Genomic DNA, 20,013 nt, shown 5'->3' on the forward strand with positions numbered 1-20,013 from the left:
ATTTCTGTATGCAGAGGGTGCAGCCAATAAAATAAAATGGATCTGGAATTTAAGGATCATTAAATGTTGTTCTTAAATCACATATAAAAGACAGTACCTATCCAAAAGTTTCTAAAGGTTAAAAACACCAAGAGTGTTCTGGTTTTTAAAAAGCAGCAGAAACTTTTCAAATGATCTTATACATCTCCTCACACTTCATGTTCTGTGGTAGCTTGAAAAATACTGTTGTATATGAAATAGATATGATTTCAGGGTGTAGGTTGTTGGGAATTTGCAGCATGTTTTCAGGCCCTTTGTGGTAGCCAGAAAGCTTTGGAGCCCACTGAAAAATTCTAAGACTTTGTTGGGTATGGAGAGTTAGTTTCCATATGGCAGGTACCCTTTGGCTTGGATTCTAAAATTTGGCATATAGACAAAGTGGGAGACCTGTTTGCTCTGTAGGTTGGTGGGAGAACAGAGAAGACAGTGGGGATCTGAGATAAGCAGGAGAGGTGTTGGGTAAATGAAGACAATTAGGATTCCAATTTAAGTATTTGAAGGGATAGCATGGGATCTAACAGTTTGGTCATTAGAAAGCAGTGATTAATTGATTCACTTTAGTGTATGAATTCAAAAGAAAACATTCATAAAGCATTTAGTTATATGGCATTTATCACTAATCAGAATGAGTTCAAAGAAGTCTTTTCCAAACCGTAGGTTATTTGTTGATGGGTGATAACTGTATTAGCCACGAGGTGCAGTTGTGGCTCATCATTGGTTTGTCGTCAAGGTCAGAATGTTTTTTCAGGCTGTGTCTTACACTTTTCCCAAAGGTTTCTACCCAGTAAGTTCTGGGGCAGGGGTCCTGATCTGATAGGATGTAACATTAATTCTCTCTTCTTACCACATATACATTTATCTGTGTTAGGACTACTGGGACCAGTTCCAAGGCACTTTTTTTTTTTTTTAAGCCATTTTAGAAATCACTTAGTTTGAAGCAGATTATTGGCCATCCTCAAGAGGCAAAAGGCTTTATGCTGATTTCAAATAGGATGACAAAGGTACTTATAAAATCAAAGCCAATTAATTTGCATATTCCTGCCTCTTAGGTAAATAAAAAAAAAAAAAAAACAGGATGAAAAGAACAGAGGAATTGAGCACAAGTACATTTCAGATTTCACTTTTATAAATTTGCCTATCAAGGAGCTCCCGTCGTGGCACAGTGGAAACGAACTCAGCTAGTATCCATGAGGATGCGGGTTTAATCCCTGGCCTTGCTCAGTGGGTTAAGGATCCTGTGTTGCTGTGAGCTGTGGTGTAGGTCACAGGTGTGGCTCAGATCTGGTGTGGCAGTGGCTGTGGCATAGGCTGGCAGCTGTAGCTCTGATTAGACCCCTAGCCTGGGAACCTCCATATGTCACGGGTGCAACCCTAAAAATGGCAATAAATAAATTTGCTTATCAAAACATGGAATTTGCCAAATACAGTTAATAAATTTCTATTTTTGTATTCCTAGTAACAAATTATATTCAATATTTTCAAATGTTTATTTTACGTTAACTGGTAAAATGGAAAAGTACACGTTATATGTAGAAAGCAGAATATAAAAAATTCACTCTCATATTTAAACCAAGTGTCTCTATCTCTTTATGAAGAGATATGAGTCTCTGGTGCATTGGCTTTTGTCTTGGTGTCTGTGATCAGGTGAACAGTTCCAAGGATCACATGGACGACATAGAAACTAGATGTTCTGCAAAGGATCAAAACCACTATACACTAAATTCAGTTAATCTACCAGAAAGTTTCTTGTTTTAGTTGAAACATTTTATTTAGTTAGTCAGATTTTTGGGCCACACCTGTAGCATGTGGAAATTCCCAGGCCAGGGCTGGGACCTGAGCCACAGCTGCAACTTGACCTACTGCAGTGACGACGCCATATCCTTAATCCTCTGCGCCACAGGAGAACTCCTAGTGAAAACATTTTAGAGAAGTCAAATAAGCAAGTTTTGTTTGCTAGCAGAAAAGATCCGAGGGATTTGTACTTGGTTTAATTTCTTTCTTTTTTTTTTTTTTTTTTTTTTTGTCTTTTGTCTTTTTAGGACCGCACTCATAGCATATGGAGATTCCCAGGCTAGGGGTCGAATTGGAGCTGTTGCTGCCGGCGTACACCACAGACACAGCAACTCAGGATCCAAGCCATGTCTGCGACCTACACTCCAGCTCACTGCAACGCCAGATCCTTAACCCTCTGAGCAAGTCCAGGGATTGAACCCACAACCTCATGGTTCCTAGTCACATTCGTTTCTGCCGCGCCCCCACCGTGCCACGATGGGAACTCTGCTTTAATTTCTTTTTAGAAGCTAGAATTTGAAAACCTTTAAGTCATTAAATATTTTAATCTTTTTGGTGGAGGAGAGGGAACAACATAGTGTCAAAATTAATTTAGAACCATGATTTTTTTCAGATTTACAGCCTTATAAATATGCAGGATACCCCATGCTGATTAGGACTATAACAATGGAAACTTCAGATGACCTCCTTTTCTCAAAAGAATCCCCATTGTTGCCTGCTGCTGCAGAGTTGGCTTTCCATACAGTTAACTGCTCAGCCCTCAATGCTGAAGAGCTCAGGAGGGAGAATGGAATTGAGGTAATTGGGATGGCCTTTGGGGCTTGTCTTCACGCTGGTTTAGGCAAATTGTATGACCTAGCAATAGAGAACTCACCACGTACAGATAGAGTCGATATATTTTAATTTATTCCAACAGATAATAGTGTTATATTCTCTATATTCCAATACCAAAATTAAAAGAAATGTAGCTCTAAATCATAATGTGAATTGGAGGTTATTGGATTCAAACCGGTAAACTTAGTATTACGAAGTAGCATAGTGGGAATACTTTAAAAAACTTGGAGTCTTTGTTTACTTGTTTATTTAACCAGTGTTAATTTGAGCAAACATTTATTTGCTGAGTTTCTAATATGAAAAGGTTAATAATGTTTTATTTTTACCCAAAAAGGCTTTTCAGACTTCAAGTCAAAAGGAGGATTAATGGCTGATTTCTTTCTTACAGGTGTTACAAGAGGCATTTAGTCGCTGTGTGGCTGTTTTGAATCGCTCTAGTAAACCAAGTGACATGTCAGTACAGGTGAGGTTAAAACATGTGGTTCCAAGGTTACACTGATCTACTAAGTTCACACTTTGTGTGCGAATCACTTGGAGGGTTCATAAAACCTGGGTTGCTGAGCTCTGCCTCCCAGGTCCTCAACCCACAGTTTCTGATCTGATCCGGTAGAGGTGGGGGCCTGAGAAGATGCTTTTCTAGCAAAATTCCCAGGTGATACCGATGCTGTTGGTCTATGTATCACACTTTAAGAACTATAATGCTAAATCGCATGTAATCTGTTGCCTTAATTTTTTTTTCTTAAAGTAGAAAATGGTGTAATGAAACTTCATCCCTTTTACCCAGTTTCAAACATTGGTCATTTGCCATTCTTATTTCACTTGTCTTCCATCCCCTTCCCTAATTTCCTTCTCCCTCTCCCATCCCTAGTATTTTCATCAGCTTGTTTTCTGTTGAATTCTTTGATAGAAGATCCACCAGGAATTCAGTAAGATCATTGTAGAATGCATCTTTTTATGTGGCCTTTTGTTTATGCCAGCAAAATTAAGAATATAAAGCAATTGAGTACAGGCTTTTTATCCTTATTTTTAAGTATAGTACATTAATAGAACTCTGGACAAAAATACTTTAGTCCAGAGGTTGGCAAACTTTTAAAATAAAGGGCTGGAGAGTAAATATTTGAGGCTTACAGGCTACATACAGTCTCTGTTGCATATTTTTATTTGTGATTATTACGGACTTTCAAAATGTTAAAAACTGTTCTTAGTTTCCTGGTCATACAAAAAGAGGTCGTGGTTGATTTGGCCTGTTGGCCGTAGTGGCCGTGGTTGGCCAACACTGCCTCTATAGGGAATCTTAAAAAATACTAATAATTCAATAGAAATGTTCTGTTTAATTTGGGGGCATCATATATATACCATTTAACATTATTCATGAACCTCTGCTAATTTTATTTTCAGTGTCTTAACTAAGGAATGCACATGTGATTTTTTTTTTTTTTCTCTGTCATGTTGTATGCAGGTTTGTGGACACATAAGCAAATGCTATAGTGTAGCCGCTCAGTTTGAAGAATGCCGAGAGAAGATCACAGAAATGCCTGGAATCATCAGGGATCTCTGTCGGGTGCTCTATTTTGGCAAGGTAGAGGCCATCTTTAATGCTTTCTGGATTCAGTTAACAGTGGATTTTCTGTCAAGTAGCTATCCTCAATTTAAAAATAAGTTGTTTTCCTAACATTATTTTTATTAAACTATATGGATCTCTAAAAGCATTTTTCACAGAAGCCATGCTATAAGTGAAGGCTTTTTGGGCTGATAACAAAGAATACTAGAATGACATACATAGAAGGAAGTTGGTCTCATCTGACCATTTGAGCAAAGGCAGGGAAGCAAGAGAAAAGACTAGACTAGTCTAATGAAAGTAAAGGACCACGTAAAACCTGAAACTTAAAAGTCAAGTTACTGCCTCGTGGAAAGGCAGTAGCGATCTAAGGACTTAATGTTTCTTCCCAATCCAGTACTGCTTAGGGAAGTTGGCTCTGGGTGATGTGATTGGTGGCTGGGAAGGAGAGAGAGATTTCTCAGGTAACTAGGCAGAGTGAGAGTTGTGTTGGACTACATCAGGGTTGGGGTGCTGATCCTGTGTTAAGGTATCTAGAAATAAGGAATCCGATGGAAATATGTCCTTAACTATATTTACTTGATGTCCTTAGGAGTGTTTCATAAGAATAAAAACTGGCATGAAGAAGTGAATCTATACACTAAATCCTTCACTAAAGATATCATTGATTACTCTCAATACCCTATCACTATTTTAAAATTTTAAAATAAAAGAAGTGAAACAAAGAAAACTGCATCCCCAAATCTTTGACACTATCCAGCATCAAAGATAATAATTCTGATATAAATCAAAACCACAATGAGGTATCCTCTCACACTGATCGGAATGGCCATCACCAAAAAGTCAGCATACAAATTATAAATGCTGGAGAGGATATGGAGAAAAAAGAACCCTCATAAACTCTAGGTGGGAATGTAAATTGGGACAGCCATTGTGGAAAACAGCATGGAGTTTCCTTTAAAAAGAAAAACATCTAAAATTTGATCCAATTCCACTCCTACGTATATAACCAGAAAAAATAAAAACATTACTTCAAAAAAGATACCTACACCCCGATGTTCACACGGCTCTTTGCAATAACCAAACCACAGGAACAGCCCAGGCTTCGGTCAATAGATAATTTGCTCAAGAAAGTGTGCATGCACGTGCACACACACACACACAATGGAATATTATTCAACCATAGAAGGAATAAAATACTACCATTTATAGCAACATGGATGGGCCTAGAGAATATCATGCTCAGTGTAATAATTTAGACAGAGAAAGACAAACATGTATGATACAAATGAATATATATACAAAACAGAAAACAAACTTACAGATATAGGAAACAAATTTATGTTTACCAAAGGTGAGAGAGGGGGAAGGAGAGGAGGAAGGACAAATTAGAATTATAGGATTAACAACTACAAACTATTGTACATAGAATAGATAAACAACAAAGATTTACTGTACAGCATAAGAAATTATAAAAATTATGCAATATCTTATAATAACCTAATAATGGAATATAATCTGCAAAAAAATCAAATCACTGCTGCGTACCTGAAAGTAACACAGTATTAACAATATGCTTTGATTTTAAGATTTTTAAAAAATAGTAATTCTGGGAGTTCTCTCATCACCTACTGGTTAAGGACTCAGCATTGTCACTGCTGTGGCTTGGGTTCGATCCCTGGCCTAGGATCTTCTGGTGCCACTGGTGCAGCCAAAATAAAATTCTTTGTCTTGCCACAGGGTTATTTTTAATTTTAGGCTTTAAAGGATATAGGATCAGATGTAAACTAGAATTGAATACATAAGAGGAGGTAAATACATATAGAATTATATGGCTAGCTTGACGTACATTCACAGCCAGTTTCTCATGGGAGCTTTTTTAAAATCCTGTAATTCCATTATTTTTATTCTCAGAGTATTCCACGGGTGGCTGCTCTTGGGGTAGAATGTGTCAGCTCTTTTGCTGTGGATTTCTGGCTACAGACACACCTATTGCAAGCTGGAATTTTGTGGCATCTGCTTGGTTACCTGTTTAATTATGACTATACACTAGAAGAGAGTGGCATTCAGAAAAGTGAAGAAACAAACCAGCAGGTAACTTTAACACTGTTTTAGCATTGAATTTGAACTCAAACCATTAATTAATGCAAAGCAAAGTCCCTAGCTATCCAGAGGCATAAACTATTTTATAAGATAATTAAGTTTCTTTCTCTTTAAGCCCAACATTTTTTATCTTTACCACTTATCCTGGAAAAATTCAAGATAAGGGAATTTGTGATAGCATATTCTAGACATAACTCAGTCTTTTTTTGATTATTGAGTCATCTTCATGATTGCAAAATTATGATGTATCACAGGGAAATATAACGATATTATTGGTTATTGGAGCTAGCTCCCCCAAACACTTGAGAAGTTACCTGATTTTTACAGATATGTTTTCTTTCTGTCCTTTCCTGTTCACTATCATTAGTTACTCATAGTATTAATATGTGCCTCTAGCAATCAGATCTACCTACCTATCGCTTACTCCCCACTTTATTCCCCAGTGTGCCTGAGATATCTACAAGATGCCGTATTGGGTGTAAATAAGTGCAGAGATCCTAATGGTCTTTCATATAAATAAAAAAATAAGCTAAAATGTTTAAACCCTCTGACATCACTGTTGGGCTCTCTGGTACCTTTTTTGTTTGTTTTTCTTTGCTTTCTGCTCCTTACTATATTTCATACAGTTGTGATTCCACAAAGGTATTGTTGCTTGTGTAAGATAACAGACCTGCTTTAATGTCTTAATTTTTTTGTAATAGGAAGTAGCCAATAGCCTTGCCAAACTCAGTGTCCGTGCTCTAAGTCGCCTTGGAGGATATCTGCCTGAAGAACAAGCAACACCAGAAAATCCAACCATAAGGAAAAGTTTAGCTGGCATGCTGACCCCCTATGTTGCTAGAAAACTTGCTGTAGTTAGTGCTACTGAGGTATGTGCTTCAGAGGTATCCTGGGTTTTGATAAATATTGTAAGATCCTTCACGTAGTAGAGGAACAGAACAATGCTGATTGCTCTAGGAAGCCAAAAAATTGAAAATGGTCACATGCTTGTTCCCTCAACCAAGAAATTTGGTTTATTATAGATTGATGCTGATGATATCTGCTCTATAAATCTAGTCTCTCTGTATGGTAAATTACCTTCATGTTTCTCAGATGTGGAGCTCACCATAATTCTTGACAACCTTGAGTCAGAAAGGGGCAGTTCAAGAGAATGAACTTGGGCAGAAGGCTAGGAATCAGGAGACCCAGAGTCTGTTTTGCTGTTTCTTATAAGCTATAACTTAAATTCAGCATTGAAATCCTGAAAGTAAATACGCACACACATACACAAACACACACATTTACACATTCATAACAAAAAAAAGGTACAACTGTGGCAGATCCTGCAACTTCTTTTGTGAGAATCATTGAAAAACAGTCTAAGAATGTAGCATTAGAGAATTAACCTAAGAAATCCATTAAATAGAATACCATGAAACCTCAAATTATAAAGGTCTATGTAAAGACATAAAAGATGTTTAAAGTGTTTTAAGGGAAAAGGCTAAAACTCGTTTTTGGTATTAAAAAAGTGAATGGGTTGATGAATCTGTATGCATATGTTAACTGTAGTTATACCTGAATGGTAGAAATATAGACTGTTTTTATCTTATTTTGTTTTCACTAATGGTCATCTGATACTTTCATAAGGAAAAAGCCCTCAGGGTTCCAGTGTAAAGTGTTTTATAAACAGTGTATTTGTTTTTTTAACCAATCTGATTGAGTCTGTTTTTTTAGTTCAGACACTGCCTTTCAGAGCTCCTGAGTAAGAGGGAGGAGCTTTAGATGCCAGTCTTGATCATGGTTCCTTTCCTGGACTTTGTGTTCATCAGTGTGATGTATTTTGCTGACTGAAAACATTCATTCCAGAAATACTAACAAGTTGTTGATGTATTTTGCTGACTGAAAACATTCATTCCAGAAATACTAACAAGTTGCTGATAAAAAATTAGCTCCTAAAAATCTTGACCTGGAGAGTTCCTGCTGTGGTGCAGTGGGTTAAGGATCTGGCATTGCCACAGCTGCAGCATAGGTCACAGCTGCAGCATAGGTCACAGCTGCAAGTCAGATTTGTTCTCTGGCCTGAGAAGTTCCATATGCTGTGGGTGCAGCCGGAAAAGGGGAAAAAATCTTGGCCTAAATTCCATCTAAATTTAATAAAGTGCTTGTTTTATTTTATTTCTTGGCCACATCCACAGCATGTGGAAGTTCCTGGCCAGGGATCGAACCCTTACACAGCAATGACAATGCCAGATCCTTAACCCACTGAGCTATCAGGGAACTCTTAAAATGCTTGTTTTAAATGGCTAGTTCTCAGAATTTTATGATTTTCCTAACCCTATATTTTTTCAGTCATTTTACTTGTAGTTAATGTTTTGAAAACAGAGGTTGGATGGCTTTGTGTAAATTGGAGGTAATAACCTGATGCTTTCCTTCTAGCACAGAATTCTGTAAAAAAGAAAAAAAAAAGTGAAGCATAAAAGCTTCTTATTAAAGCATCTGAAGAAGATACTTTTAAGGAGAGCTAAACAAAGGGAAGGTATCCTGGATGGCTAAGCAGGCATCAGCTGTGTCTGAAGAACTGCTTAGTGCAGCCTTGAGTCAGTCTGGCCAAGAAAATCTGAGCTTACCTTCTGCCTGTAACTTGTATTTCCCTTCCTAGGAGTATGCTTCATAAAGACTTAGGTTTTGTTTTCAAAGGCAATATGGTATGATTCTTTTTAGGCTTAAATGTACTGGGTGTTTATAAAATGCTTTAACACAAAATATCATATATAATTTTCTCCAAAGCAGGGCATATGTTAAGAATGTGAAGTTAAACAGACTCAAATTTGAATCCCAGTTTCACTGCCTAAGGGTTATAAGACCTGGGGAAAATAATTTGATCTTTCTCAGCTTGATTTTTCTTAGCTGCAAAATGGAAAATATTAACAAACTTGTTAGAATTATTGAGATCCATTTCCTTAAGGTACCTGTTACAGTGCTTGGCATGTCATAAGACAATTTTAATAAATGATAAAACCTCAATATTATTTCTTCCTAAGTATTACAAAATAGTAATATTCTGTCTCCTAGATTTTGAAGATGCTAAACAGTAACACAGAGAGCCCCTATTTGATATGGAACAATTCTACAAGAGCAGAACTTCTTGAATTTCTTGAATCCCAGCAAGAAAACATGATTAAAAAAGTATGTAATTGTTTTATAAATTTCTTACTCTAATGGAATCTGGAAACGTAACTTGGTATTGACAAAATAGACACCTATTATTTCTCCATTTGGTGTTAATCAAGCCTGTAGCTTTTCACTACCTAATACTTGGCCCATTTAATAACAGCATTCTTATTGTATTTAATAATACATTAGGATTTTTTTTGGTGTGTTTTTAGTTACCGCTTACATAAGCTGTCTGCTATTTTAACCAATTTTCATACCCCAAAGCCCTGTTTTAATTGTTCTCTTTAACGTATTTTCCCCATAAGTTAAAATTCCTTTCTGGCATCAAAATTGAATAATTTTTCCTATCCTGCCACCTTCTAGTGGAGAAGCTATTAAGCCATGAAAAAAAAAACAAAAGGCAGTAGATTGGGAGATAAGGAGAAGGCCTGGATAATACCTACACTTGATAGTTGAGTCTTGATGGTTTATTTATTTATTTTTTTTTGATGGTTTAGAAGACAGTTATCTTTGTGGGTATGGAGTTTATTAAAAAGTAACTGTCACTGTGTATTCTGAATTATTCAAAATTTGGTTTTGAACTCATTTCATGATAGTCACTCAGAGCTCTTCATGGGTAGAAGTTTTGAGAATTACAGAGCTAGGGAGAACAAATTTCATATTTCTATACCTCATCTCTTCTTTTACCAGAGAGAGATAATATCATCTTCTCTTTGTCTAGCTTTATGCTTTATTATATACTTTTGCATATTAGTTCAACCTAAATTTTGTGTGATTTCAACCTAAATCTTCTTGGGACTCTTTTGTTCCCATTTCTCTTTCCTATCTTTTTCCTCTTCCTTAAATGGAAACTCTTCTTGATCTGTCAACTTATATAATATTACCTTGCTTTTTTAATTCAGAGACCCTGTTGTCAGCACTTTCACTTATTAATATATTATTTTTTGAAACCAGTTCTAAATGTGTTCATTTCTTAGCTCTGTCACCCTGTATCTGACTGGGCCAAATATCTGCTGAGCAGAGAGAAAAGAGCCAACAGTCATACTTGTTTATGAACACTAGCTCTAAGATACTTCATTTGCTGATCTCTGTGATCTTTTGAAATTTTAAAATGAGTTACAGTATTGATCTTTTTACTAAAAAATAATATAACTCTCTGCCTGTTCCATAGTCCTTTTTGGAGTTCCTGTTGTGGCTCAGTGGCTTAAGAATCCGACTAGTATCCATGAGCATGAGGGTTCAATCCCTGGCCTTGCTCAGTGGGTTAAAGATCCAGGGTTGCCGCAAGCTCAGATGACGCTTAGATCTGGCATGGCTGTGGCTGTGGCATAGGCTGGCAGCTGCATCTCCAATTTGACTCCTAGCCTGAGAACTTTCATATGCTGCAAATGCAGCCCTAAAAAGACAAAAACAAAAAAATCCTTTTTACTGGTTACAGACGTTAAAAGTTACACTGAGTGTTGTGATATATATCCCACCACATTTTTTCCCCTCTGGAAAATGAATGGCTCTATCAGGTTATTTATCTGTTAAGTTATTAAACTGAATATGGATAGGTTTATAAGCCAGATGCTAATAATTCTGATTTACATCTTACAGTCTGGTTTTTTGTTTTTTTGTGTTTTTTTTTGTTTTTTGTTTTTTAAAAGGGTGATTGTGACAAAACTTATGGATCAGAATTTGTCTACAGTGATCATGCCAAAGAACTTATTGTAGGGGAGATTTTTGTTAGGGTCTATAATGAAGTCCCTACCTTTCCACTCGAGGTAAGCCCTCTACTTTTAGTTTTGTCTGATAACTTTGATCATGTTATTGAAAGCTGCTGGTTTATTCAAACTGTCTACATTAAAATAATACCTGTTTTTGTTTTTGTTTTTTTTTTGCCAAATGCTTTGTAATAACTTGGGTATGTGGTGGGGTGACCATTGATAACTTATGAGCCTCTTTATTTTAAATGTTGAAGAATTTAATTTTCTGGATTTATGAATAAGAAGTTATTCTTTTCCCAGCTATTCCTTACATTTTATGCATAATACTACCACAGTGTGGTATACAGATAAACCTCCAACTTTACTAGTCTCTTAGGAAGCATAAGGCCATTTACACACTCACTCCATCATGTTGAGTATCAGACCACCAGACAGAAGAAGTCCATCATGTTGAGTATCAGACCACCAGACAGAAGAAGTCCATCAGTGGCCAATAATTACAGGATAACAAGAAAATACAGGCGGAGAACACAGAAAATTTTTAGAAGATGACTTGGCTCGCACCAGCTCATCTCTCATGGTGATCCCTAATAACTTCCAGAAGCAAGCAAGGAGCTCCTTTTCCATATTAGTACTTAGCGATCATGTAGGAATTCTGTTGTAGTTTTTTTTTTTGGGGGGGTAGTTGTTTCTGGTTTTTTAAAGAGATCACAAAGAGGATTTGGTGGTTGATTTGTTTGTAAAGAGGAAAGAAGGCTTTGTTTTAGAGTTTGTTCCTGGAAAAAAGGAAATTACTAAACTATAATGTGTATTATTTATCACAATAATACATAAATAGTTGTTAAGTATAATGAGTTTGGTGATTTGTGAAGTCTCTTTGAAAACTGTCCTTTGGCGTTTTTATTGAGGCTCAGCGGAAACAAATCTGACTAGTATCCTTGAGGACGCAGGTTTGATCCCGGGCCTTGCTCAGTGGGTTAAGGATCTGGCATTGCTGTGAGCTCAGGTGTAGGTTGCAGAGGTGGCTCGGATCCCATGTTGCTGTGGCTGTGGTGCAGGCTGGCAGCTATAGCTCTGATTCGACCCCTACCTAGCCTGGGAGCCTCCATATGCTGCAGATGTGGCCTTAAAAAGATTAAATAAATAAATAAATACTATCCTTTGAGTTTATATTCTAAAAAATATAGTTTTTAAATATGAAAATATAACCAAATTATACAAGTTACATATCATACTGTCAATTACTTTGGTAGAGGGAAGACATACTCTTAGAATGATTTTACTCATGGGAGAATATCAGATCCCTAATGGATTGAGACAAAACATGTTAAACACTTTAAAATGCAATTGGATTTTGTCTCCTTTCTCCCTGCTACCCTCTTAATCCGTAAGTTTATTAATGTGCCTGTAATAATGTAATCACTTTTATAACTTGAAGTATTTTGCTGTTTTTGCTATAGTTATTTCTGAGGGCACACTTGTTTTTAAATATTTTTCCACTTAGGTTCCAAAAGCATTTGCTGCAAGTCTCTTGGATTATATAGGCTCCCAGGCCCAGTACCTCCACACGTTCATGGCTATCACACATGCTGCAAAAGTGGAGTCAGAGCAACATGGAGACCGCTTGCCAAGAGTGGAAATGGCTTTGGAAGCTCTGAGAAATGTCATAAAATATAACCCAGGTGTGTGACTATACCTTCGATCAGTAAGATCCTTACAATCAAAGAAAAATTATAGTTCTCAATTTTTTTCACAGAAAATTATACTTGGTTAAAGTGTTATACTTTGTAATACATTAAGAGGAATAACCCCATAATGTTTTTACTTATAAAGAGTAGGCTAGAAGGAGACGTCAGGTCACCATACTTAGAAGAATTCATATCTCTAGGAGCAAATGAGTTCCATTGAGTCGAAAAGACATAATAATTTGTTAGTGTAAGTTATCACATTGGTGACATAAGCTGACATACCAAGTATAAGTGCTTAAAAATTAGATTGATTTATTAGGTGATCTAATTTTTGCCTCTTCTGGAGTTCTCGTTGTGGCTCAGTGGAAACAAACCTGACTAGTATCCATGAGGATGCGGGTTTGATCCTTTGGGCCTTCTCGGTGGGTTAAATATCTGGCATTGCCATGAGCTATGGTGTAGGTTGTGGACGCAACTTGGATCTGGAGTTGCTGTGGCTGTGGTGCAGGCCTGCAGCTGTAGCTCCAGTTCTACCTGTAGCCTGGGAACTTCCATATGCCTCAGGTATGGCCCTGGGGAAAAAAAAAAAAAAAATTGTTGCCTCCTCTGGTCCCTAACACAATGCCATATTTTTGAAAAATTGCCTAAAGATTTTTAGTGTGAAAAGTAGATGTAATAAAAAAGTGAGAATTGTTATTCTTAAAACATCAAGAAGGACATTTCCAAGAACATTATCACTCTTGCCTGACTTCAGGGAAATGGATGATTGAAAATCTGAAAACGTCTTCTAATTCTAACTTTGATAAAAAATATGGAATATAAAATCTAAAATACAATTTAAGTTACTTGAAAACCTCAAATCTTTTTTATTAACATTTAATACTACCTTTCATGTACTTCTTTGCTCTTTTCAGTATGTAATACAATACTATTAAGATTGACATTTGTGGAGTTCCCGTCATGGCGCAGTGGTTAACAAATCCGATTAGGAACCATGAGGTTGCGGGTTCAATCCCTGGCCTTGCTCACTGGGTTAAGGATCCGGCATTGCCGTGAGCTGTGGTGTAGGTTGCAGACGCGGCTCACGTCCCGCGTTGCTGTGGCTCTGGCGTAGGCCGGCGGCTACAGCTCCAATTTGACCCCTAGCCTGGGAACCTCCATATGCCGCAGGAGCGGCCGTAAAAATGGCAAAAAAAAGACCAAAAAAAAAAAAAAAAAAAAAAAAGATTGACATTTGTATTGCCAACATTATTCATATAAAATAATCTACAGTGATTAAGAAAAATTAGTTATTCTCAAGATATACATGGGGGCATTTTTACAGAATGGAAGCTACAGGTCTGAAGAAAACCTTATTTCTTATTGTTTGCAATTGACATACTAGGTATACTAGGTACAAAAAAATTGCAGCAAAACTGGCTGTTGATTTGGAACTTTTTTGTTTGTTATGTCGTTCTCAAGTGGCAGAGTTCTAACTCAGTCTTAAAGCCAGATGATGTCACACTCTCCTCCAGTGTAATTAAGTTGAGGGAGAGGGGTAGCTCTAAAGTGTAGAGATAAAGAGTAAAAGTATCACCTTACACTTTTATTTTTTGAGTCGTCATGGGATTGTGTAGTTGATAAATTTCTTGGTTTTAGCCTGTGGGCTAGCTAGGGTTGGGGATGAAAATGAAGACAAAACAAACCTGAAGATACTCCAGTATTGTTTCACTAAAGATACTGCGGCTTAGTGATATTTCACTCACTTCTTGTCACAAATGTTAAGAAAAGTTTATCAGAGGCTTATAATTGACAGTAAACAAAAGTGTATATCGGTTTTCTGAAGGTCTCTTGGAAATAAAAGTTAAACATTTTATTTTTACTCCTTAGGCTCTGAAAGTGAATGCATTGGGCACTTTAAATTAATATTTTCTCTCCTTCGAGTCCATGGAGCTGGTCAAGTGCAGCAGTTGGCTTTAGAGGTAAAAGAATTTCGTACTAAAGCATATTGTTTTTCCTGCACTTACTATACATGGTTTGAGCCTTAATTAATCATTATCTAAGTTGAATAGAAGTTTGCATGTGTTTTTTTTTTTTCTGTTTTGCCTATTAAGCCAGGTGAATATGTTTTTGAAATTTGAATTAATACGCTTATTTGGAAGAGCAAATATCATACAGCGTTCAAGGTGCTTACATCTGTGGTCATCGTCTGTTATGCTTTAGAACTTGGGGTACATTGTACAGTGTCATGTGGTGTAGGTTAAGGAATGGGCTTTATTTGGGAAGCTTGGAAGCTACAGATTTCCCCTATCTCTCAGTGTCCAGTGTTGAGACCAGGGCACTCTGCTAGCTATACTCTGTGGGTTTGTGATCCCTGCTCCGTAGTTACTCTCCTGTCTTATGAATATGGTCTGGTATAAAAGTAACCTTTCCAGTAAGGGTGATAGACTCACACCCTTGAGGTCTGGGAAAGGCAGCTGCCAGAACCTGTGGGCCTTGGGGGTCCAAGAGGGGTTGGAAGCCCTTCCTTTAGGAGAATGAAATCACTGATCACATGGGAAGCTGTTTGGGTGGAGGCTTTTCCTCTAGGAGAAGCAGGAAAACCTTGTTCGTGGCAGGGGGGTGTTGTCCTTGTCCAGGCAACCCAGAGTGAGCTCCCAGGATCTTTTTTCAGATGATTCTGCTTGTTGTAACACACATAATTTATAATAAAGAACACCAAATTCAACCCTGCAGTAACAGGTTAATGAGTAGTTGATGAATTAGATTGTGTTCTTAGACTGTGTTTTGGTTTTTAAAAAGTTTAATAAAATAATAAAGATTAAATTGGTCCAAAAGCTTAACAAGCATGTTCTTTTAATGGAAAAGCGTGCTTCTCTATTTAATTCTTTCAAGTACCTTATAACTTTTAAAATAAGCATTATTAAATCTAAGATATTTGGCTTTGAGGAGTTCCCATCATGGCACAGTGGAGACAAATCCAACTAGGAACCATGAGTTTCTGGTTCAATCCCTGGCCTCGCTTAGTGGGACAATCCAGCATTGTCATGAGCTGTGGTGTAGGTTGCAGACGAGGCTTGAATCCTGCATTGCTGTAGCTGTGGTGTAGGCGGCAGCTATAGCTCTGAATGGACCCCTAGCCGGAGAACCTCCATATGCCACAGGTGCAGCCCTAAAAAGACAAAAGACCAAAAAAAAAAAAAAAAAAAAAGTGTGCTGTGGGTGTGGCCCTTTAAAAAAAAAAAAATTGGCTTTGAGATGCTGACCACATGGTTCAAGTTAAGGGACATTGATTTTTAGATGTATATTGTAAGTTAAACTTGAGAGGTCATCCTCTTTGAAAGAAAAACATATCTGTTTCTTTATAATGGAAAGATAAACCCAGTCTGTTTTGCTGGGCACTGAAAACATTTACTTTCTCCCTCTAAAGAAAAAGAAAGTCCCAGTAGTGAAGACAATTATCTTCCTCATCACTTCCCATCCCAAATCTATGACTGGAAATCACTACAGTATGTACCATAGTTCTAGAGCATGAACTGGTGTAGGATTGAAAACTTCTTACAAGCCTCAAGATTGTGAATTGGTGCTAAAGTATTTGTTTAAATCATTATATTTAATTGTTACGTCTAAATTAGTAGAAACTAATGTATATAATATATGCATTAGCATTAGCTTTTTTATTACTCAAAAGATCAAGGTAATAAAGCCAATCTTTTAAAATTAAATTCTTGCCTAAAAATTAAATATTTTGTGCAAATCAAAACTCTGGTGAGGTATCACCTCACACGGGCCAGAATTGCCATCATTTAAAAGTCTACAAATAACAAATGCTGGAGAGGATGTGGAGAAATGGGAAGCCTTCTACACTGTTGGTGAGAATTTGAATTGGTGCAGCCGCTATAGAAACAGTATGAAGGGTCCTTAAAAAAAACTAAAAATAGAATTACTGTTTGATGCAGCAGTTCCACCCTTGGGCGTGTATCTGGAGAAACTATAATTCAAAAAGATAAACTGACACAATTTTGTAAATCAACCATACTTTTATAAAAACAAAAAACTAGTAAATCTCTTTTTTTTTTTTAAAGTGTATGGGGGGGAGGTTCCTGTTGTGGCTCCAGGGTTATGAATGCAACCAGTATCCATGAGGCTGTGGGTTCAGTCCCTTTCTTTGCTCAGTGAATTAAGGATCCAGCATTGCAGTGAACTGTGGTGTAGGCTGGCAACTGCAGCTCTGATTTGACCCCTAACCTGGGAACTTCCGTATGCCACAGGTGGGCCCTAAAAAGCAATAAAAAAAAAAAAAAAAGATAAAAGATATGTATACTCCAGTGTTCATTGCGGTACTGTTTACAATAGACAAGATATGGAAGCAACCTAAATGTCCATCGACAGATGAATGGATAAAGAAGATGTGGTCCATATATACAATGGAATATTAGCCATAAAAGAGAATGAAATAATACCGTTTGCAGCAGCATGAATGGACCTAGAGAGTATCATACTAAGTGAAGTATGTTAGAGAAAGACGAATACCATATATCACATATGTGAACTCTAAAATATGACGCAAAATGAACTTATTTATGAAACAGAATCATAGACTTAGAAAACAAACTTATGGTTACCAAAGGGGAAAGAAGTTGGGGAGGGAAAAACTGGAAGCTTATACTATATTTGAAATAGATAAACAACAAAGTCTACTGTACAGCACAGTATTCAGTATCCTGTAGTAACATAGTGGAAAAGCATATGAAAAAGAATATGTAGGACTTCCCCTGTGGCCTGCAGTATAACTACACAGCATTGTCTCTGCAACAGCTTAGGTTCTGGCTTTGGAACTTCCACATGCCGCAACTATAGCCAAATACTTTAAGTAGCTGCAAACTGTTAGAATGGATAAGCAATGAAGTCCTACTGTATAGCACAGGGAGCTATATCCAGTTTCTTGGGATGGACCTTGATGGAAGATTACAGAAGAAAGGGAATGTGTGTGTGTATATATATATATGTGTGTGTGTATGTATGACTGGGTCACTTTGCTGTGTAGCATAAATTAGCACAACATTGTAAATCAACTATACTTTAAAATTTCTTTTTAAAGAATATATATGTACGACTGAATCACTTTGCTGTACACCTGAAACTAACACAACATTGTTAATCAACTATACTTAAATATTTTTTTAAAATTTAAGCATTTTGTCCTGACATTTTGCCCACTTTGGTAAAACCTTAAATTTATTAAAGCCTGACTAATTTGACTTAATTTGTTTAGGTCCAAAATTATTTCCAGAATTCTTAATACCCTATTGATTAATTTTCAGGTTGTGAATATAGTGACGTCTAACCAAGATTGTGTCAACAATATTGCTGAATCAATGGTTTTGTCCAATTTATTGGCTCTTCTGCATTCTTTGCCATCAAGTACGTATATATACAAATGGAATTTTCAAAACCACAGCACAGTCAACCCAAAAAGAGGGGCAGTTAGTAGATGATATAAAACCTCTGACATAATATTATCCATGTTAGTTTTGGAAATTTTAAATGGTATTCTTAATATTAGATTTATCTTCCTAATTTTTACATAACTTAGTAACTTTACTTTGCATTTGGGGAGTTCCCATTGTGACTCAGTGGAAACAAATCCAACTAGTATCCATGAGGACACAGGTTCAATCCCTGGCCTCACTCAGTGGGTTAAGGCTCTGGCATTGATATGGTTTGTGGTATAGGTCGCAGACACGGCTCGGATCCCGAACAGCTGTGGCTGTGGCATAGGGCAACAGCTACAGCTCTGATTCGACCCCTTGCCTGGGAACTTCCATATGCTGCAGGTGTGGCCCTAAAAAGAAAAAAAAAACAAAAACAAAAAAAACCTTGCATTTCCCATATCAAAAGTTGAACCTTAGAGGTGAGGTAAGTCCAAAAAGCAAAGGATAATAATCTAGGATTTTCAGTTTCCTGAGCATAAGTTGCACATGAGTAATTAAGACTTGGGTAATATTTCTGTGGTTTATTTTAAAAATCACACACGGTTGGTCTTGGATGATAGGGAAAAATTGCTTTAGATAAAAATCACCTTCTGTTCAGCTTAAAGTTCAGTCCTGCTTTATTTGTCCTTTACTGATTTGATGCTGATAGCGACTGTTACCAGCAGATGAGATCAGTTTTGAAAAATACACCAACTGCATTTCTTGAACACAACCTGCAATAATATAGACTCTTATAAACTGTACATAAAGTGTATAGTTGTTCTAGAATCACTTTATTATTAAAGTGTATACACATTAGCATAAGTGTATAGTTGTTCTAGAATCAACCTTGAGATTGCTTTTCAAAGGCAGTTGTTTTATAACCTAGATTTCACCACTTAGCCATCAGTATTCATTACTCAGTCTGCTTTGCCAGCCCCTTGGAAGTCATGTTAATCTTGTCTTCACACCTGTTCACCTCCCTGAGCGCAGGAACCTGTCCATTTGTTTAATTCCCCAGTGCTTGCACATGTTCGGTGTTCCTGTTAGGTTCAGTGAATTGAGTGGAGTTCAGTTGCCATTGAATAATTTTGTTTTCTTTTAAACAAGGTTAGAGATAGCTCTTTAAAATGACAACTTTTGAAAGTCATTTGCAAAGTCATTTTTTTCATTTGCAGATTATTACTATACTTACAGCCTTACTTGGTTTTTCTTTTAGTTTCAACAGCTTTGTGAGGCTTCAAGCAATGCAAAATTAAAATGATCAATGAAGTGAAGAATGTTATAGAAGTAGTTTGAAAGTGTTGTTTTATATTTATATCGGATTTATGTAGTTTACTCAGTATTTTAATCCTGCATGTAAAATAGCTGACATTCAGATATCTTAGCCTACTCTATTATTTATATTTTAAACTAAATCTATCTTTCGCTATTTGCTAAGAGACATTAAATAGATAAAAAGTAACTTTCTCTATTTTCTCCAAAGACTTGTTTTCCTTTGAAACTATGGTTGGAACAGTGGTGGATTTTCAATGAAGTATTATTGCTTTTCTTAAAAATCTCCTTTTGAACTGTATGACAGTGCTCCCATATATGGACCCATTATTTTCTAGTCTGCCTCAGCTTTTTGAGCAGGTTCAGTTGTATATACAACTTAATTCCTGCACATCAAAGAAGTAAAAGAG

At 36.7% G+C, this 20,013-nt stretch overlaps 1 protein-coding gene across 4 annotated transcripts in view; it reads left to right on the forward strand.

The window, feature by feature from the left end:
* Positions 1 to 20,013, forward strand: part of DNAJC13 (DnaJ heat shock protein family (Hsp40) member C13) — a 134,050-nt gene that overhangs the window by 94,231 nt on the left and 19,806 nt on the right. For all 4 annotated transcript variants that reach the window (XM_084989673.1, XM_021069457.2, XM_003132418.6 and 1 more), the window contains 10 exons: positions 2,444 to 2,628; positions 3,053 to 3,127; positions 4,124 to 4,243; positions 6,137 to 6,316; positions 7,027 to 7,194; positions 9,377 to 9,490; positions 11,128 to 11,244; positions 12,692 to 12,869; positions 14,745 to 14,836; positions 18,179 to 18,278. In XM_084989673.1, coding sequence (XP_084845799.1) covers positions 2,444 to 2,628; positions 3,053 to 3,127; positions 4,124 to 4,243; positions 6,137 to 6,316; positions 7,027 to 7,194; positions 9,377 to 9,490; positions 11,128 to 11,244; positions 12,692 to 12,869; positions 14,745 to 14,836; positions 18,179 to 18,278 — 1,329 coding nt within the window. The remainder of the gene's footprint in view (positions 1 to 2,443; positions 2,629 to 3,052; positions 3,128 to 4,123; positions 4,244 to 6,136; positions 6,317 to 7,026; positions 7,195 to 9,376; positions 9,491 to 11,127; positions 11,245 to 12,691; positions 12,870 to 14,744; positions 14,837 to 18,178; positions 18,279 to 20,013) is intronic.

The sequence above is a fragment of the Sus scrofa genome, chromosome 13 (genome assembly GCF_054392235.1).
Source record: "Sus scrofa isolate SSC_HxYL_T2T_F1_AM1 chromosome 13, Sscrofa_HxYL_maternal_Yorkshire_Landrace_v2.0, whole genome shotgun sequence".
Taxonomy (NCBI): domain Eukaryota; kingdom Metazoa; phylum Chordata; class Mammalia; order Artiodactyla; family Suidae; genus Sus; species Sus scrofa.